Below are 22,186 nucleotides of genomic sequence, written 5' to 3'. Positions count from 1 at the left end.
CTTAACCTGTACTGCGATTCTGCTGCAAATTTAAATCACAGAGCTGAGGCAAGAAGGCTCTGGCGTACAGCCTGGGTCCACAGAACAAAATGAGTGGTACTAACAAGTCTTGGCAGGAAAGGGAGGAACTGCTGGAAGTCAGGCTGGGTTCAGATTCCTACCAGGCATATTCACGTCCTAAATGGGTCCCAGGTAACACTTCCACTAACTCCTGTAATTCCTAAATAAAAACAACAACCAGTAGCTCAGATCTTTGTGGTTTGAGTAACCCCACAATTTTTTTTTTTTTTTTTTTTTTTGGAAAATACGTTGTATCTTCCCTCTCACTCTCTGGATATCTTCTGGTTATCTAATTTATGTGGATACTCACCTTTTAGAATCGTTGAGTGCCCCTGGCTAACGTGCTCCTTCTCCTCCCCTTAATTCAGAGGGGAACCCCTGAGATGGCTAGATGACTGGGGGTTATGGTTATATAGAGATAGCCTTGGCTCTGTGCTAAAGTCTAGTGTATGCCCAATAGAATGAAAAGTACTTGTGCTAAGCAAACTTGACAGTCAATAATTTCATTTAATCCTCACAACCCTCAGGAAGTTAGGTATTAGTACTACAATTCAAAGATGAGGAGATGGCAGAGATTACATAACTTGGTCCACATAATACAGGTGTCAACAGGGTCTGAGTCCAACGAACTCTGCTGGCAGGCAAACCATATTGTTCTCATGTTATACAGTTGCTGTGAGGACACTCTAAATATTTAAACGTTTCTAAAGTAATCTGAAAGTGTAAATAGCAAGATCTTTTAAAAATAAACTCCCCTATCAATGAGATACTCTAAATATCATAAAGGTTTGCTTTTGTCATTCTCAAAACCATTCTTGCTCATGTTGTCTTTAGCTAGAAGCAAACCAAACAGCTTTTGAAACACTTGATTTTTTTGTTTTAAAAACACTACAATGGAAAAATTTTTAAGTCACCTGGGTGGCCAGGGCAGGGAGTTTCTTATAAAAATCTATTAATCTTTATTCTGTTACACTGACTGCTGGCCTATGGCATTCCAGCCTCAAAGGGTATTTAATTCAAGTGTTCATTATTAAATCTATAAAATCTATGCCTCACTTTTTTTTTTTTTTTTTGAGGCCAAGTTTTGCTTTTGTCACCAGACTGGGGTACAATGGCACAACTTCAGCTCACTGCAAACTCCATCTCCCAGGTTCAAGAGATTCTCCTGCCTCAGTCTCCCAAGTAGCTGGGATTACAAGTGCCTACCACCATGTCTAGCTAATTTTTGTATTTTTAGTAGAGATGGGGTTTTGCCATGTTGGCTAGGCTGGTCTCAAACTCCTGACCTCAGGTGATCCACCCATCTCGGCCTCCCAAAGTGCTGGGATTACAGGTGTGAGCCACCATGCCTAGCCTTCTCAGTCTTTTAATTAGTTAGATTTCTCACCAGAATTAACCATTAAAACCAAGAAAGGAGTGAATGTTAAAAAAAAAAAAATCAATCTGAATGGTGAACACACTTGATTGTTAAATACAAATTTCTTTCAAAGCTCTACTCCTTCCAATTTCAGTGAAATGCTGCAATAAAAACATTAATGGATCAAAAGTAAAATTGACAGTAATTTCTGGTGCCATAAAGAACAATGAACATTACTTTAAAAATGAGAATTTGGCCAGGCTCACACCTGTAATCCCAGCACTTTGGGAGACCTGAGGTCAGGAGTTACCAAACTGGCCAATATGGTGAAACCCCGTCTCTATTCAAAATATAAAAATTAGCTGGGTATACTGGTGCATGCCTATAATCCCAGCTACTTGGAAGGCTGAGGCAGGAGAATCACCTGAATCCAGGAGGTGGAGGTTTTAGTGAGCTGAGATCGCACCATTGCGCTGTAGCCTGGGCAACAAAAGCAAAACTCCCCCATCTCAAGAAAAACAAACAAAAAACAAGAAGTTGTCTGGATTAAAATATTTATAGAAAAAGTAACTGCTACTTTCTAGTGGAATTACCAAATGCCAGGTAATCTGCTAGATGATTCCATCACCCTGTAACACAGATATCACTTCTAAGTAATCCCAAGTAACAAAGCAAAATTATTTTACTTGGTTGCGTGTCAGAGAAGATCTGAGATTAAAGTTCTAAAAATGGTGCCAAAAAATCCAAGTCCTTTCAATACACTAAACTGCTACCTCAAGGAATTAGATGAAAGGTAAGAAATGAAGAGCAAAGAGCTAAAACCTTTCTATTACAGTTTCAACCGAGAGGCTTAATTCCAGGTTAACTTTTTTTTTTTTAAAGACGGGTGCTGCATTCTTCCCATTTCAGCACCTCAGGAAGTACACCCTCTAGTTATCAAACTTAGGTAGTGACTGATCACTGAGTTCAGGCATTGCCAGCCCAATTCCTCCATGATAAAGTCCCCTGATATGATTTTGCTCTGGGTCTCCACCCAAATCTCATCTTAAATTATGATCCCCATGTGTCAAGGGAGATAGGTGATTGGATCATGGGGGTAGTTACCCCATGCTATTCTCATGATAGGGAGTTTTCACAAGATCTGATGGTTTTATAAGAGCCCCTTATAAAACCATCACTTCTTTCTCCTGCCACCATTTAAGATGTGCCTGCTTCCCCTTCTGTCATGACTGTAAGTCTCCTGAGGCCTCCCCAGTCATGCAAAACTGTGAGGCAATTAAACCTCCTTCCTTTACAAATTAGCAAGTCTCAAAAGTAGTATCTTTACAGCAGTGTGAAAACAGATTAATATATCCTCCAATTTTTCACCCAATGATTTAGCCTCTGATGATGATTAGGTGCCTGGATCCATTATTTTATTAAAAGTTGCAATATATTTCTAACATCCCTACTGATTTTATTATAATAAATTCTGCTTAAAAATATTATAGTCAATTTGTTTGAATTGGGACCAGAGTCCACCACATGCTAATATGTCTCAGGGCTCTTAATCATTGTATGGTATATTCTCCACCTCCAAGCTCATTATACTTTTTTGCTAATAAAACTGGGTCACGTCTTCAAGAATTTCCCATATTCAATATTTCATCATAGTGACATTCATTCCACTAGTCCCGTCTTGACTGGGTCCCGATTCAAACCAATGAACTATAAAATGGCATTTTCTTCACACATTCATATAACTTTAAATATGGACTGAATATCAGATAGTTAGATATCATAGTGATATTATGAGAAAATATTTACCTGTTAAAAGTATTTTAAGAAATACCTTATTATACCATATTATGCCACATCTCATAATTTAAAAAATTTATCAAATTAATTAAAACAAAAATTATCAGTGACAATAATGGTATCTGGCCTTTGTATTTAAATACAACAGGGAACTTAAATTGGGGAAAAGGAGCAAAATTTGCAAAATGTTTTTAATTCTTGAAGCTGGGCTACATGTATAGAGAAATTCATTATTGTTTGACTCTTACATTCTATTTTTTAAAAATTACTCCCTAATATAGAACTGGCCAACTCTCCCAAATGACTTAAACTGAGTATATCCTTATTAGGGGAATTTACTCTTTTAAGTATATCCCAAAAGGCTGGACTGACAGCTACAAAACTAACCTTACTTTTGAACATTACATTCCCTTTACTTGAAAAACGTTAACAGGCCATGCACAGTGGCTCATGTCTGTAATCCCAGCAACTTTAGGAGGCTAAGGCAAAAGGATTGCTTGAGCCCAGGAGTGTGAGGCTGCGGTCAGCTGTGATTGCACCAATGCACTCCAGCCTGGGTGACAAAGTGAGACCCCAGGTCTAAAAACAAACAAACAAAATGAACTCCAACAAAACCAACCAACCAACCAAATTCAAAAACTATATTAAGACCTTTCAGGGATTTAGGTGGAGAGATCAACTTCTTAAAAAGAGTGATCAAATAACAAACAAAAAAAACCTTTAAGACTTAGAACTATTTGCAAATATAAGCTCTACTAAGACTATAATTATCAGCTATTATTGATAATGAATTCTTCTGACTACAATATTTGAAAATGTAGCTTTTAAAAATCAAGTACTAGACGTTTAATGTATTTCACTCACACCAAATTTTGTGGGAATCAGAATTGTGAAACGGGAAGAGAGTTAAAACCCAGGTCACCTAACTGCCAAAGTGTTTCTTCATTCCAGGATGTCAAAATAAGCCTTAAATATTGGTATCTGCCTATCTACTTAAAAATGTTATGTTTTCAACTGGCCATGCAATGTTTAACCCATTTAATAAATAAAAATTTGAATAAATGAAAGTATTAACCTGGGTTTTATTATTCCATTTTACTCCAAGTCATTTCACAATAGAGCTGGGAATAAGAATTAAACTGATTGTTCTGACTCTGTATTATTATTGGAAAGCACAAAATTAGAATCTAGCAAACCTGAACTTAAGTCACAATTACTGGGAGACTTAGCCAAGTCAGTTCCAATTTCTCCAGTATGTATCCCTTCCAGACTACTCACAGAATAGTTTTCAATTTTATGATGTGTAAAATTGTTAGTAGTTTGTCCCCTTGCTGTCAGCAGGAGTCAATTTAATTCAACTACTCTGAAAATTCTGATGACTGCATGGATGAATAAAAAATATCAAGAACATTAGCAGCAGCAGCAAACTGGAAATATCATCTATTTAGCTGCACTTTACAAATGCCTCAGGAAACATCAAATGCTTTCTTAAAAAAAAATTATCACATAGAGTTCAACTATTCTGAAGGTACAGTCATTGTATCTGGACTGCATTAGACACCTAAACATAATTTATGCAGTGATTCTATGACAAACTTTGTTTCAACTTTCTTAAACTCCTAGTCTAGGAACACAGCCTTACTGTATTGACAAATATTGCCCCTAAATAACATAGGAAACCAAACTTGGTTTCACTATTTGTCCTACAAGAAAATCCCATGCATTTCATGTTTAAAAACAGATTAGCCGGTCACAGTGGCTCATGCCTATAACAGTACTTTGCAAGGCTGAGGCAGGAGAATCACTTGAGATCAGGAGTTCAAGACCGGCCTGGCTAACATGGTGAAACCTTGCCTCTACTAAAAATACAAAAATTAGCCAGGCCTGGTGGCATATGCCTGTAATCCCAGCAACTCAGGAAGCTGAGAAAGAGAACTGCTTGAGCCCAGGAGGCAGAAGGTTGCAGTGAGGCAAGATCATGACACTGCACTCCAACTTGGGCAACAGAGCACGACTCTATTAAAAAACCAACAAAACATAAACAGATAAAACTCCAATATTTGTGCAATGCACTTATGACACGGGGATACTTTTAACAAAAAATAACTTATATCTGAATCAGCACTTAGGAATTCTACAACAAAAAATATTCCTACCTGGCTGACTGAACCATAGTAACAGACTTTTTTTCCTTTTACTCAATTAAGCAACATTTACCATATAGTGGGTTTTCTTTCTTTCTTTTTTGAGACAGAGTCTGGCTCTGTCATCCAGGCTAGAGTGCAGTGGCACCACCTTGGCTCACCGCAACCTCCACCTCCTGGGTTCAAGCAATTCCCATGCCTCAGCCTCCCAAGTAGCTGGGATTACAGTCGCATGCCACCACATCCAGCTAATATTTTGCATCTTTAGTGGAGATGGTGTTTCACTATGTTGGCCCAGCTGGTCTCTAACTCCTGGCCTCAGGTGATCCGCCTGCCTCGGCTTGCCAAAGTGGTGGGAATACAGGCATGAGCCACGCGCTCAGTTCACATAGTTTTCATGTGAAAAGGACAGTAAAACAACAACAACAACAAACCCTATAGTCAAAAAGTTTATATTAACCAATCAAATAAGTTCCGGGAATTTCAGTAGTACTTCTCAAAATCCTTTCCAATCAAATCCTTTCTCCAGTGAGAATTATCACAAACATAAATTGCCTAATAATATCCTTAATTTTTATAGGTTTACATATTATGTCATTTGATAAACAGATACTGGACAATATTAAGATTCCTCAGGACTTGGTATTAAAAACTGAAACCTAAATCATCAGAATTTCTATTTTTATGCCTGTGACTCACCAAACAGACCTGGAAATATCCATTTTCCAAGCTGACTTTCCAGTTAGATTTTAATCTTAAATCAAGTGTGTATGTGGTTTTATTAAACAAACTGTCACAATGGACAAACTGGATGCCCTTCCATGAATGTCTACTTATCACCCTGCTATCACCCAATGAAAAAGAACACAACACTCACAATTTAATAGAATTCTAACAGTAAACATTTTCTAAGAGTTTTGGTTTCTAGTACCTGCTTATCTAGAGTTAATAATTACCCGTTCAACAATTACAGAAAAAAAAGTTTAAAGTTAACTTCTACATTTGAGGTATATAAAGAATATTCCTTTAAGAATATAAAGTAGTCAAGATTTCCTTTTACTCAAAAAAAAAATCACTTCAGAGGTGACCTCCATGTACAAAAGGCAAGATCAATCACATTTATCACTGGTCACAAAGGATATTTCAATGGTCTTTAAAAATGGTAATTATTCTCAAAAACAAAAATTAACTTTAACTTTTCTATTGCATTATCAAGACCATACTCGCTTAACAATTATGCTATTGATACAAAACATACAGTATTTACACTTAACTGTACAAAATAATTTAATGTTTACAAAAATATTAGAATGTTTAGTTGACTGACACAGTCTTAAGTAATCTCTTCTAGAGAAGTATATAGTAAGACCACTGATTCCCATTTTATTTCTTTTTTAGTAAGTCAAAGAAAGGATGCTGCAATGCTTCATCCAAGGTAATTCGTTTAGTTGGATCATATTCTAACATTCTTCGAACCAGGTCAAACAGTTTCTCATGTTCTTCATCATGACAAAGCATAAATTCCTGAGGGAGAAATGTTTTTGTTTAAAAAAAAAATAGTGAAGATGTGTGGTTTCTTATTTGAATCTTTAATCTTTTTTTACCTTTAATGGTTTACAGCGTCTCCTAACATATCTACCAGCAGAACTGTGTTCATCCCAATCTAGCTGGTTATGGTGAAAATACTTGCGTTTTCTACAGAAAAAAAAAAAAGCCTGGATTAGTAGAATAACAAAATAGTTACATCTTTACCCTAAACCCACGAGAAGACACATGGTAATAAGCAGCTCTCTCCAGATGTATAGACATATTATATAATACACATGCATGCAATTTTTAGAAACCTCAGCAACAATCATGTATCAGACACCTTATAGCCTCCACTCTGTAAGGTTTTATTATCTCAACTAAGTTGTTCCCATCATACATGGAACAATACCACCTTAAAACTAGGGGCCTCCTGGATCCAGTCCTGTAAATTCTGTTTTTACTAGATCTAGAATGGGGCTGGTAATCTTTAAATAACTCCCTAGGTGGCTTCTGTGGTGAAGCTGTGTTTGGAAATACTACCTTGCCTAAGAAAATACAGCTGGTAAATGACAGAATACATTTCACACTAGAGTGGTATGATTCCAAAAAGCAAGCTTTTTCATATTCTATGTATTACTTACTCATTATCTTAGGAAAACATTTACGCAAATGTAAACTTGAGTGAAAAAAAAAACAAAAATAATTTTGTTTACTAGATCAGTAGTCTCCAACTTTTTTGGCACCAGGAACCACTATAGTGGAAGCAGACCCTGAGATGGGGGATGACTGGTTTGGGGTGAAACTATTCTGCCTCAGATTATCAGGGATTAGATTCTCATAAGGAGCCTGCATGCAGCATAGATCCCTCACATGTGCAGTTCACAATAGGGTTCACATTGCTATGAGAATCTAAGGCCACTGTTGATCTGACAGGAGGTGCAGCTCAGGTGGCAATAATGCTCACTCACTGCCGCTCACCTCCTGTTGTTAGGCCCGGTTTACAGGTTGGGGACCCCTGCACTACATCACAAGGTAAATATTTTTTATTATATTCGTTTTTAAAAACATAGCTGGGCATGGTAGCTCACGCCTGTAATCCCAGCACTTTGGGAGGCTGAGGTGGGAGGATTGCCTGAGGTCAGGAGTTCAAGACCAGCCTAACATGGTGAAACACTGTCTTTACTAAAAATACAAAAATTAGCCAGGTGTAGTGGCAGATGCCTGTAGTACCAGCTACTCGGGAGGCTCAAGTAGGAAAACTGCTTGAACCCAGGAAGTGGAGGTTGCAATGAGCCTAGATCATGCGACTACACTCCAGCCTGGGCAACAGAGAGAGACTCCATTTAAAAAAAAAACAAAAACCCAAAACCAAACCAAAACAAACAACCCACCATGACTCTTTTTTTTAAAGCAGTAAGATGCAGTTACATGTCACCACCAGACAGGACAAAAAAAAGTCAAAATCTATAGTCCTTGAATGAACATTACAACAATGTTGGGTTTTCTGTAGTTTGAATATATGCTATTCCATGTATCCAACAAAAGGCTTTAATCTTAAAACATACCTTGTTTTCTGAATCATGTGTTGTGGTATGGGTCCTAATATTCGTTCCATCATTGCCAGGTGCTCTTTACTATCATGAGTCTAAAACACACAGGAAAAAGAAATTTAGCACTATTTCTCTACAACACATTAAAAGAAAATGGTGCTGATATGAAAGGACTAGATGCTATACAATTGACAGTACTGAACAACCTGTACTGTCTGCCACTAACATGGTAAAATTAAGGTCTTACAGATAAATCAGTAAGATTCTGTACAGCAATCCAAATGTAACTTGTTTAATCTAAAATTTCAGTTTCCTTATCTGTATTTCTTACACCATTTGACTGGGGAAGATTACCAGAAAAACTGTCTCCTCATTTCATCAGCTGCTTAACCAAAATTAACATCCAGTACCCAATGAATAGTCCACCTGTTAACACTTACCACTCACAGGCAACAGACAAGAGAGTCCCAATAATTCTCAAAACAATGCTGAGCTAGTTATGTGGGAACATGAATTTCAAAGAGATTAAGATACTACCCCAAATATAATGAGGAAAGTTAAGCTACCAACCCATGGCAAAGCACATATCCTTAAATTAGACAGTAAAAGAGCCTTGGCTAAAGTAGAATACAGAAAACTGTCAAACTTTGAGCTGGAATGGTACACTTCGAGAGCAGAGGGTGGCAAACTTCTGTAAAGGGGCCAGATAGTAAATATTTTAGGCTTGGCTGGTCATGAATGGTCCCGATTAAATATTCTTCTTCCTTTTGTAATAAGAGGCACGAGGCAGGATTTCACCATGGGCCAAAGTTTGCTAACCCCTGCTCTGGAGAGCAGAGGCTGTATGCAATACTTTTAAAAGAAATCTATCAACTACCGTGCTTTGCATATTGCTTTCAAATCGTTGTGATACATGACAGAAATAAATAATAATAGCTTCACATTTTAAAGAAATTCCTTAGTTTAAGAGTATTTTGCAGGGTGGTGTAAAAATAAAACCACCTCTCAAATAATATGTACTTAAAAACTCAGTGATTTATAATCACAGAATCACCTGAAGCACCCATTTTACGTAAGTCAGAATGAAGAAAGTATGCACTTTGCTTAACTTTTTCTTAACCCTACAGCTCACTACTACAAAACCAGACAACACCTCCCAGAACTGATGGATAACCATTATTCTAAGACATCAGACTTATCTATAAACTCAGAGTACTTTTCAACAGGATCTCTACAGATTAGACAGAAATAGAAATATGGTGAGGTGCCCCACAAGCAGTAAATTCATCACTGCAATAGCTGCCTAAGTGATTCTTAGCTCGTCCATAGCTCCATGCCCCCTGAACCACTCTAACTTCAAATTAACCTCACAAATTAACTGGGATCTCCAACCTATCTTCCCCAAACAAAACAATAAAACACCTTGATCATACCACAACCCTACTTGAAGTTCTTTAATAGTTGCATAACGGGCCGGGTGCGGTGGCTCAAGCCTGTAATCCCAGCACTTTGGGAGGCCGAGGTGGGTGGATCACGAGGTCAAGAGATCGAGACCATCCTGGTGAACATGGTGAAACCCGTCTCTACTAAAAATACAAAAAATTAGCTGGGCATGGTGCTGTGTGCCTATAATCCCAGCTACTCAGGAGGCTGAGGCAGAATTGCCTGAACCCAGGAGCTGGAGGTTGCGGTGAGCTGAGATCGAGCCATTGCACTCCAGCCTGGGTAACAAGAGCGAAACTCCGTCTCAAAAAAAAAAATAGTTGGCATAACCTAAAGCTTTCAAGAATTTAAATTTCAGGCTGGGCGCAGTGGCTCACACCTGTAATCCCAGCACTTTAGGAGGCTGATGTAATCCCAGCACTTTATGAGGCAGATCACCTGAGGTCAGGAGTTCGCGCCCAGCCTGGTCAACAAGAGAAACACTGTCTCTACTAAAAATACAAAAAAATTAGTGGGGCATGGTGGCTCGTGCCTGTAGACTCAGTTATTTGGGAGGCTGAGACATGAGAATCACTTCAACCCAGGAGGCAGAGGATGTAGTGAGCCAACATTGCATGCTAGCCTGGGTGATAGAGTGAGACTCCATCTCAGAAAAAAAAAAAAAGAATTTTAGATTTCAGATGTAAGCACAATTTAAGGACAGAGTGGAAGAGAAAGTAGGGTTTCCTACTTTTAGTTTTACCAGTTAAAGACTTTTTATTTTTAAAAGCAAACTACCAACAACTGTAACTATCATTTCATAAGAGACATTTAAATACAAAAAAAAAAAAAAAGAGGAGAAGGGATATGTCTAAATAATGGTCACAATGGCACCCTAGACAATCATTTTCATTTTGGTCCACTCTACTTTTGAAAACCACTGATTTCTAGGATCAAACCAATACCTTGCAAGTCTCTGAAGTCCTTAATGAATCAATCCTTGCCTATTGTGTTAAAATTTTCCCATTTATACAAGACACTCTGACAATACTATTCTTCCCTGAGTAAAATATGCTCCTTCACTCCTCTGTGCATTTATAGACACTATTTCTTCTTCCTTATATGCCCATCACACTCCAGTTTTCTAACAAACTCTTCCTATTCTTCCTATGTTCTCAGTGATGCCTGCTCTAAAGAAAGTAATTGTTAACCTTTCCTGGGTTCCCCACCTACATTTTCTACATTGTTCCATTACAGCAAATGTTACACTATACTGCAATAGTTTTTCCAATGTCTTTTGAATGACTTGAGGAAGATGCTGTCTCTTTACCTTTATGTACTTATACTTAGAAATGCCTAAGACATTATAGATGCTTAATACTTAGAGCAAAATACAATCCCTTATTGTTCCTGAATTCTTTTATAACAAGGAATAAGAGACCTGTTCAATGGCCATACTGATTGTCAACGTAACTAGAACTGAAAACTGGCCATATTAACACTACTGCAAATTTATGAAGGAGTTTTATAATTTAAAAAAGTCGGCAGGATGAACCATACATGAACCATGTGTTAAAAACACTAATCGTGCAAAATTAACTATGATCACTCACTCACAGTATTTCATTCAACTGTAGTTTTAAAGAATGATCATTTTGCACATGTAAGTTTTAATCTTAAGAATAATAATGTATGGCAATTTTCCAATATGGAAGTCAAAACTTTAAAATGCCTTTAACGTTTAAAATTTGTTATGAACTATTAAATGAAATTTACTAGCCACGTACCTGAAAGACTGTGAAACCAAGGTAATATTCAATAAGAATGCAACCTATGCTCCAAACATCACAAGGCTGAGACCAACCTAAAGCTATTTTAAAACAAACAGAAACATTTTACTACTTTTAACACTAATTAGAAACATTTACAATTTTCAAACATTTTACAACTTTTAATTGACCGTACATTAAATCCTTCCTTATATTCATGCTCCCTTTACAGAACCCATTTGGGAGAATATGACAAATTCAGGGTTTCTATTTTAGTTTTATATCAAATTCTATTCAACACACTCTCATGGTCCATCTGCTCACATCAAGACACAGTATTGTAACTAGGGAGGGGTGCATTCCATACAAAATGAAAGGACTACCATTTTCCAAGTATACAACCAATTTGTGCAAATATTTCATAGTCTCTGAACTTTTTATATGGTGGGAGGGCACTGCTGTTGAAACTGTTATACTCGGTTCATGGTTAGTCCAGGAATTTTCATGTTTTATTATCACAAATACAGATTTCTAATTATGCTCACAATGAAATTACTAATCACTTATCAATAATCATCAGCTTGATGCATGAGTTTACTTCTTCTATTAAGAGAAATACTGTTAGAGAGGGATCTATACATTAACTTCAGGGCTGTCTAGACATGATTTTATACAGTTTCTCCTTCAGAATTCTCAATGACAGTATTATGTAGATCAGAATAAAACATCTAGCCTTCTTAAAAATCTATACTTAACTGGAAAGGAGGAGAAGAAGAACCAATCAAAATAAATGTTTTAATCTTTCAAAGATCAAGTATTTAGTAAAAAAATAATGTATAAATAAAACCTACATTCAAAGACATTTCAATGACTTTTGGTATCACTGAAATTAAAGAAATATATTCAAGCCAATATATACTGACTGTGACTTAAGTCATCTTTGTTAACCTCCATAGTGTTTATCATTTGAACAAATGGACAATAATAGAGCATGGTTTCTACCTATTAACACTATAAAATCTGTAAATGCTAGAGCTTGGACCTCATCAAAGTTTTCTTTTTCAGCTGGACACAGTGGCTCACACCTGTAATCCCAACACTTTGGGAGGCTGAGGTGGGAAAATCATGAGGTCAGCAGTTCGAGACCAGCCTGGCCAACATGGTGAAACCCTGTCTCTACTAAAAATACAAAAAATTAGCTGGGTGTGGTGGGGGGCGCCTGTAATCCCAGCTACTTGGGAGGCTGAGGCAGGAGAATTGCTTGAACCTGGGAGGCAGAGGTTGCAGTGAGCCAAGATCGTGCCACTGAACTCCAGCTTCAACGACAGTGTGAGACATCTCAAAAAAAAAAAGATTTTTCAACCACTCCTAGGTTGCCCATTTAGTCTTTCCCCAGGTGACTGTAATCTTCTGCAGTAGTACACCATTCTAAATCATCTCATTCTTGGATGAGTTAGCTTTTATACTCAACATGAGGCCAACTGCCCACTTCAACTCTAGCACCTGACTATATCTTCCTCTCTAACCAAATTCTGATTTCATCCTCATGCCACAAAGGACCTTTCTATTCTCCCAATCTCCTGATTCTTTCTCCTCAAGGCCAGTGATTCCAATGTCAGATTTATATTAACTATCCCATGCTTGGCCACACTTGGAACTTTATCATTACTAAGATTTACTATATCCTGGTGGGTGCCGTGGCTCCCACCTAAAATCCCAGCACTTCGGGAGGCCAAGGCGGGCAGATCACTTGAGCCCAGGAGTTGAAGACCAGTCTGGACAACATGGCAAGGCCCTGACTCTGTTATAAAAAAAATAAAAATGAAAATGAAAAATGTTGGGCCAGGCGCAGGGGCTCACGCTTGTAATCCCAGCACTCTGGGAGGCCGAGGCAGGCAGATCACCTGAGGTCAGAAGTTCACGACCAGTCTGGCCAACATGGTAAAATCCCATCTCTACTAAGAACTATAAAAATTAGCCAGCATGGTGGTGGGCACATATAATCCCAGCTACTCTGAGGTAGGAGAAACTTTCGAACTCAGGAGGTGGAGGTTCCAGTGAACCAAGATAGCACCAGTGCACTCCAACCTGGGTGACAGAGAGTGAAACTCCATTTCAAAAAAAAAAAAAGTTACTGTATTTTGCTCAGTTATACAGATTACATAAACTGTAAGATGTACCACTGTTTTATATACCAATAACAAAGAAAAAAACCAATTATTTCATTTGGCGTTCCCCCACATTAAAATGTAGGGAAAAATCTGATTCTTTTTTTTTAAAGATGGGGTTTCACCATGATAGCCAGGCTGGTCTTGAACTCCTGATCTCAGGTGATCCACCCACCTCGGCCTCCCAAAGTGCTAGGATTACAGGCATGAGCCACCACACCCGGCAAAAAATTTGATTCTTAAAACTGAAAAAACACTATTTGTCCACTATGTCTTTCCATATTGCTTTCTTTTTACCCTTACACAGCAGCTCCTTCCAGTTTGTACTAAGCAGAAACCCTACTATCATGCATTTAAAAGACAAGTTCTAGAGTTGTGCTTTTCAATATGGTAACCACTAGCCACATACAGCTGTTTAAATCTAAAATTTAAATTAATATATATTCAAAACTCAGTTCCTCCCCAGTCATACTGGCCCCACTCAATACAAGGTACTCAGTCACCCAGTGACTAGTGGCTACCATACAGGGCAGTGCAGAAATGGAACATTTCCATCATCAAGGGAAGTTCTGGCAAATGCTGTATAACATTCTTGATTTCCTTACTCCTTTACTACTCTACTCTAGGTAAGTATCATTAGTTTGCTTTCACACTCCTATTCTGAACTACCAAGTCCTATTGGACACAGAAAAAAGTAAAAAGTATATAGTTCCTCCACAAAAATGTTTTACAATCTAAACTCAGTTGGACCTAACTTTTGGCTAAGTAACTGGCTTATTACATTCAACCATCTCTTGATGTACCTGATCTGAATGTTTCCCAATGTCTCCAAGGTCCCAAGCCAATATCCAATTTCCCTGCTTTATTAATAAGACCTGATCTCTAACTTTTAATGTTGAGGCATAAGATGCACACTCCCTTAAAAAGTTCCTTCTTATTTGAAGACTCTGCACCTTAACTCATTTTCTTTCCCAGACTTTCTCACATCAAGGGTTATCACAGGAGTTCTCCTCTTAGAGAAGCCCCTTTATTCTCGACCTTTATCCATCCTATATCTAGACATCTGCAACCAGTTTCCTCAGCATTTTTACCAGCCCTGTGCTTTTCGTGATGGCACAAAAACAGGTATTCATATAACTTCCAAATCACATTTCAGTGATGCACTTAGCTAACAGAGCCTGTTCTCTTATGATTATTTAAGATTTACTTGTTCAAAAATAACCACCACCTGGAATTTCTTTCACAGACAGTATCACATTCTTACCACTCAGGAAAAGTATTTATAGCAACATCCACACGTTTTTTACGAAAATAGAAAATGTTTGCTGAATCCCGCTAAGAAGATCATTACTTCCCCACTCTACCATTAAAGCTGTAAAGAACAAAAATCTCTCATTCAATTATATCCGCAAGCCTGGTGTCTACTGACCCAAAATGACCTCAGGAGCTCTGTAGTGTCGGGTAGATACCAAAGTACTGTGATGTTCATCATCATATGTTGCACTTCCAAAGTCAACAACTTTGATATCTGTGTTTTTCAGTGTGCGTTCATCACGTTTCTAGAGAGATACAGTTGAGTAAATATGAAACTCAATAGATAGAAAATATTTTATAGCACTACTCAAAAGGCCAGCACATGAATTATCTTTTGGATTGTCAAAATAAGCTCATGAGAAAGGCAAAGAAGGATTTCTTTTTTTTGTTAAACATCAGGATATAATGAGGCTCAGAAGTGAAATTCCTTATCCAATGATCATCAAGCTAAATTAATTTTAAAGATAACCACCAAAATTAAAACAAGTCTTTAACTTACCATTTTAGAATTATATTTGACTACATAGTCAGACTTCACAAATAAAATATTTTCAGGCTTCAGATCTGTATGGGTTAATTTATTATGATGTAAAACTACGAGAGAACAAAAACACATTATTAGTTTCACTTACAAAATTTGTACTAGCAGGGAAAGGAGGACTGACAAAGGACACAGTGGTCAAGAGAGGTTTCATCTTTACTTGAAAAATGTGTATTTTTTAGTAACAACATTTGAATATATAGCTTATATAATAAAAACAAGTTTTCTGGTGCTTAAAGATTTATCTTAATTGCTATTAAAGAGGTAAAAAAATAATAAAAAATATTTAAAAATAAATTTATCAAGTATACTTACAATTTATTGACTGGCAGATCTGATATGCCATCTGCCTGATGTGGTCAATTTGAAATGGCAGAAAGCTGTTTTCTTTAATAAAATCATAAGTACTAAGTCCCAGCAGTTCAAACACAATACAAACATGACCATGATGATCAAACCATTCTAGCATCTGGACACATCGGCTAAAACAGATCAAAATAATAATTCAGTTTACAGAAATCTGAGTATTTCATGTAATATGATGGCTCATAGGTTAAATTTATACTTACAAGACACTATTGGGATCAGTGCTATTTAAGTGCTCTAATACTTGGATTTCTGAACGAGCTGCTTCACGGTAACGGCCTACATTTTTTACGATTTTCACTGCTACATGCATGCCATCCCTTAAAAATAAGGATAAAAGTGATAAATAAACGTATAGGAGTGAGCTGAAACCATGTTATGCTCTAAAGCATAATCTTAATTAATTATAATTACATCTCTGAAGATGTTATATGAAATGATAATTCCCTTAATGAGTTTTATACAACAGTTTAAAAATATATTCAAAAATATAAACCAAAAATAGAATAGGCTACTGTTGAAAGCATTCATTCATTCACCAGGCTAGGACTACTCTGTGCCAGGCAATGCGCAGTTATTAGTGATTAAAAGTCAGGGCGTGTCCCTACGTATTTCAAAGTCTAATGGAAAAGACAGACACGAAAACAACTTAGACTTCTTCACAGAAGAGGTGGCACAGAACTGAATCCTGAAAAATAGCTGGCAGTTTGTCAGATTGGGAAGGAAACATTCAGGTAAAGGAGACACCAACTGTAAGTAACTAAACCCAGAAAAACCTTAGCAGATGCACTGATGCAAATATATAAAAACACCTATAGGGGAGGGTAGTGGGCTTCAGACTGGGGCATCTGTAAGAATGCTCCCTAAAAAATATAGAGCCATAAATGTTTCAAATCTTCAACTTCTTTTTGTCTTCCTTTCTAAACTTAACCTACCTACAGAGAGCCAGCATTCAAGCCTTCTTTTTACTGTGGCCCTTCCACTTTACAAAACCATACCCATCCCTTATTAGTATAACAAGATATATACTATAAAAACATTTAGGGCAAACAAATATGTATTCTTTTTTTTTTTTTTTTGGAGACAGAGTTTCGCTCTTGTTACCCAGGCTGGAGTGCAATGGCGTGATCTCGGCTCACCGCAACCTCCGCCTCCTGGGTTCAGGCAATTCTCCTGCCTCAGCCTCCTGAGTAGCTGGGATTACAGGCACGCGCCACCATGCCCAGCTAATTTTTTGTATTTTTAGTAGAGACGGGGTTTCACCATGTTGACCAGGATGGTATCGATCTGTTGACCTCGTGATCCACCCGCCTCGGCCTCCCAAAGTGCTGGGATTACAGGCTTGAGCCACCGCGCCTGGCCAACAAATATGTATTCTAATGGCTGGATACAAAACCGTTTTCCACATCCAGTGGTTTCCAATTCATTGCTTTCAAAAGGCCTCAATGACTGTGGACTGGTAAGTTATTAAAAAGATTTTCTGATGTTTGGCATATACCTCTCAAGCCTTAAAAGAACTATAGTAAGATTACTGTGACAAAACGTATATGCCTATCTATATGACCAAAAAGTTTTCTCAGTGATTATATCTATAAAAACAAAAAAAGAAAACAATGCTAAACAGTCAGATATTCACCTATGGATACATGTACTCGTAGTTTTAGAGGCGTCAACAGCCCCAATAAAGGAAACATTCCAGGCCAGATGTGGTACAGGTATGTGCCACGTGTGATTACAGGCTCATATCTATAATCCCGGCACCTTAGGAGGCTGAGGCAGGAGAATCACTTGAGCCCAAGGAGTTCCACACCAGCCTGAGCAACATAGTGAAACCCTACCTCATTAAAAAAAAAATTTTTTTAAGTTACAGTTCAATAAATGGAGTATTTATTAAGAGTATTAAGTCAAGACAGACTTTCATGAAATTCTAAAAGGACATTAATGGGATGACTGGTGAAATCTGAATAAAGTCTGCAGATTAGCTGGCAAAATTTGAACACATGTATGTATAATGATAAAGCAAATCTTATAATATCATTTGGAAAATCTGGGTGAAGAATACATGGGAATTCTTGGAACTATTTTAACAACTTTTCTCTAAGTCTGCAAATATTTCAAAATACCTTAAAGTTCAATTTACATTCACATATTTGTTGCAGAAAGGCAAAATGTGAGGATAAGATAATTTAGGATAATATTTATGAAAAGCGAAATGAAAATAAATTGAAAAATAAAACATTTCTAAGTATTCAAGAAGAGTTTGTTCATGGATGATGGTAGGTATCAAGCTGCTATGGTATTCAGATTCCCTCAAATGCATTTAAAGAGATGTGAGTTTTACTTTTTAGTATTAATATTTACAACAGGTTGGAAATTACATTCATCCCAACTAATTTATGATAAAAAACTTTATGTCACTTTAGAAATGTGCAGTTTCACTAAAGTTTTAAGAGCTTCACTTACAAAAAGTCTGCAAGACACAAAACAGAGGTCCTAAAGGAAAATGGTAACATGAGGCACAAAGGATCAAACCACAATATTCTCTAGGCCCTGTAATAGTTTAGGAGGCTAACTCTTAACATTTAAGATTAGACATGCTTTATTGCCTCTGCAATCCAAAATTGCCAAATCTCATACACAGGGTCAAGCGCCTCCGTTCTGGAGTTCTGGAAAATTCCTTCACTTGAACACTTTTATTTCAATAATTTCCCCCTGTTGAAATTTGTCAGCATTCTTTTTTTTTTTTTGAGATGGAGTTTCACTCTTGTTGCCCAGGTTGGAGTGCAATGGCCCCATCTTGGCTCACCGCAACCTCTGCCTCCTTCTTTCCTAGGTTCAAGCAATTCTCCTGTCTCAGTCTTCCAAGTAGCTGAAATTATAGGCATTGCCACCATGCCCAGCTAATTCTGTATTTTTAGTAGAGATGGGGTTTCTCCATGTTGGTCAGGCTGGTCTCAAACTCCGGACTCAGATGACCCACCTGCCTCAACCTCCCAAAATGGTGGGATTACAGGCATGAGCAACCGCAGCCAGCTGTCAGCATTCTTAACATCCACATTCATGGTAAACAAATCATTAACAATTTCAGAAATTTTGTGGGTAATTTATCCCCCAAAACATGAGGCTACTATTTAAAATATATTCCATCTTGGCTGGGCATGGTGGCTCATGCCTGTAATCCTAACATTTTGGGAGACTGAGGTGGGTGGATCACTTGAGGTCAGGAGTTCGAGACCAACCAGGCCAACATGGTGAAACCCTATCTCTACAAAAATACAAAAACTAGCTAGGAGCCTGTAATCACACGTGGCACACTCCCGTAAGCCCAGCTACCCGGGAGGCTGAAGCGAGAGAATCACTTAAAGCTGGGAATTGGAAGTTGCAGTGAGACAAGATGGCACCACTGCACTCAAGTCTGGGCAACAAAGGCCCTATCTCAAATAAATAAATTAATAAAAATAAAATAAATTCTACCTAAATTATGAATCTTTCCCCACCAAAAATATCAGAACATTCAAAAAGGAAAAAAACAAACTTACATGCCATGATCAATGCACTCTACAACTTTGCCAAAGGCTCCTTCACCCAAAGTGTCCACGATTTCATCTAAAGTGAGGAGGAAAAAAGAGGTCTAAGTACTTGAGTACAAATGGTCTAGTTATAGAAACAATGAATGCTTAAGTGTGGAATATTTTCAAATGATCTCTATCAAAGCATAACTAATGTTTCAGCACTCAAATTATTTTAGTTTCAGCTGCTACAAAAACAATTAGATAGAGCTATCTTTCTTGCTCTAATCTCAAATTCCACTGAATATTTTGGAACTTTAGAATAGAAATATTTAAATTCTACAGAAAAGAAGAAATATAAAAGAACAAACAAACCCACAAAAAACAAAATAAAAAAGCAATGAAGAGTTCTTTAGCCCCCCGCTGACAAACTATTCTTAAAAAGATTATTCTTTCTGCAAAGTTTAAAAAGTGTTGAAAAATATTCTATACATCTTGCTCTTAGAACGTCTCCACTTTGACAGATCAGGTGACCCTCCTCATCATCCTCTATACTCCTGGATCTTTTCCTTCGGTGGCTCTTCTGGAACGGCAAGTGGGCAGCACCAAGATCGTCCAGCCAATCAATATATCAGAGTGAATTCAGGGCAGAATACGCAATTCATTCAGCGGGGAGATATTCAGGCATTCAGATAAGCACCAGGCCACGAACAGTTGGCAGGAGCAATTTCAAATTCAGTCCCCAGAAATTCACAGGGCACAGTTTATGTTACAGAAGAAAAACATGGCAAGGAACAGATTTTCAGATAAGATACTTAAAGTGGCATTAGAAAAAAAACAACACAATTGTCTCTTTAAAATACTGATTTAATTGAAGTCTGTAATTTAAAGAATGCAATGTCATGATTTACTTATCTCTTGCTATAAACAGCATATGCTGTGAATTGAGATGTCTAGTTTGTCAGAAAAATGTTTTAAAATGTCAAGACTATTTGAAATTATTCTAATTTAGCAATATTTTTAAATATACATGATTAAAATAAAAGGGGAAAATAAAAACTATTAATTTCAATGTTCAATCTAATAAAAACTGGTTTTACTCAAGAAAGAAAACTTGGAGAGAAAATAATTCAAAGTTTACTGTTCAAGCAGGTAAAGATGTCTGAGAAAAAAAAAGGCAGACTTTTTGGATGTTTCCCATTCAGCACCCATTTTCACAATTTCAAAAGAAGTTGCTGTAGACAATGATGCACTGTGCTATGCAACTATGCTCTAGGCAGGTTAGTAACATTTAGGTATCTACCAGTGTAATCTCTCACATTTGTTTTTAAGTGCCAGATAAAGGCTTTCTAATTTAAAAAAAAAAATGCTTAAGATGAAAGATGGGTGCATGACTTTTTCATAAGAATATGTTACAAATACAAAAATATTTTTATTATTAAGGTCAATAAATTCATTATCTGGTCTGCAGAATATGAGGAAATGTGGGCAAATGAGGGCTAGCTAATAAATATACAGATCGGCTATAAGAATTTGGAGGTTTCCTTTAAGGATTTAAGTAATATAAGTACAATTATAATATATCCAAATAGTATTTTTATATATAAAAAAAATTAGAAACTTATCAGCTCATTAACAGCTTTTACACAAAAATAAAACTCCACTCAAAATAAAAACAAAATCAATCATACCGAACGTGACTGATGACTTGAACAGTGTCTATTGCGCTTCCTTTTAGGACTGCTTCTCCTGCTGCGGACTGAAGACTTACTGCAGTGGATTCGATAACTGCATTCAATGTCTCTGTGATAATGTCTAGGAACATATCCTTCACAGTAGTCATTCCTGTATTCATCAACGTATCTCCGGTCCCGATAATCTCGCTCATTCAAAGACCTTGCTTCTAAATAGTGACTGCAAACACATTAAAGGATTTCAAATTATTCTCCTCATTCTGAAATAACGTGGTTCAAACAAAACATTACCTCAAAAATTCTCAGTTTAAAAAGCTAACTCTACATAAAAAAAAATTCAAACAGATGAATTAGCATTTATATTTATCTCACGAAGCTTAAGAAATTATTTTACTTTAACAAACAAGCAAATGGGCCCATTATATAGATTGCCGTCAAGCACTTCACACCAAGGAATTAAAGCTTGAGTCAAATCATTAATGTTTGTCTAGTGTTTACTTAAGCATTCCTTTACCTTCTGCACTTGTATCTATATTAGTCTTTCAAAGAGGTATAATCAGAGGCAGGGAAAAAGAGTTCCTTTCTCTTTTAATGTAAGTGCATTTTAGATATCCCTGGCACACAGAGAATTCCTTCATGAAAGGTATATTCAAGCTATCAGGAGCCTTAAATGTATCCCAGCCCTTTCATTTTATGACAACTAAATTAAGATCCCTAGAAGAAAAACAATTTGCCAAGATTGTATAGCACATTAGTGAGAAAAACTATTTTCTAACCACTATTATACAGGCCAATTTTATCACACACATCATCTATCACATCTCCTCTCCTCTTTGCATTTCTAGCCTTGTTATTCCTGTTAGAGAAATAGACAACACAGCTTTTGAGGGTTGCCTCATGTGCCAAAGGCATCTAAAATATATCCCCCTAAAATAAGACAGGGATCCTGTAATTTAGGATTACAA

At 37.0% G+C, this 22,186-nt stretch overlaps 1 protein-coding gene across 6 annotated transcripts in view; it reads right to left on the bottom strand.

Annotated features, from left to right (window-relative positions):
• Nucleotides 1–4,276: 4,276 nt before the first annotated feature.
• CLK4 (CDC like kinase 4) overlaps nt 4,277–22,186 on the bottom strand; it is a 28,089-nt gene continuing 10,179 nt past the window's right edge. For 5 of the 6 annotated variants that reach the window (XM_078364695.1, XM_035290678.3, XM_078364696.1 and 2 more), the window contains 11 exons: nt 21,219–21,441; nt 20,020–20,110; nt 19,558–19,624; nt 16,222–16,338; nt 15,968–16,134; nt 15,611–15,705; nt 15,227–15,356; nt 11,648–11,730; nt 8,454–8,533; nt 6,963–7,053; nt 4,277–6,882 (listed from right to left, as the gene is read on the bottom strand). In XM_078364695.1, the coding sequence (XP_078220821.1) occupies nt 6,742–6,882; nt 6,963–7,053; nt 8,454–8,533; nt 11,648–11,730; nt 15,227–15,356; nt 15,611–15,705; nt 15,968–16,134; nt 16,222–16,338; nt 19,558–19,624; nt 20,020–20,110; nt 21,219–21,441 (1,285 nt within the window). In that variant the 3' untranslated portion in view covers nt 4,277–6,741. The remainder of the gene's footprint in view (nt 6,883–6,962; nt 7,054–8,453; nt 8,534–11,647; nt 11,731–15,226; nt 15,357–15,610; nt 15,706–15,967; nt 16,135–16,221; nt 16,339–19,557; nt 19,625–20,019; nt 20,111–21,218; nt 21,442–22,186) is intronic. The other variant, XM_078364698.1, reaches the window with a different exon arrangement.

The sequence above is a fragment of the Callithrix jacchus genome, chromosome 2 (assembly GCF_049354715.1).
Source record: "Callithrix jacchus isolate 240 chromosome 2, calJac240_pri, whole genome shotgun sequence".
In the NCBI taxonomy this organism is placed as follows: domain Eukaryota; kingdom Metazoa; phylum Chordata; class Mammalia; order Primates; family Cebidae; genus Callithrix; species Callithrix jacchus.
The sequence above is the reverse complement of the archived record's forward strand: the minus strand, read 5'-3'. Positions and strand labels throughout refer to the sequence as shown.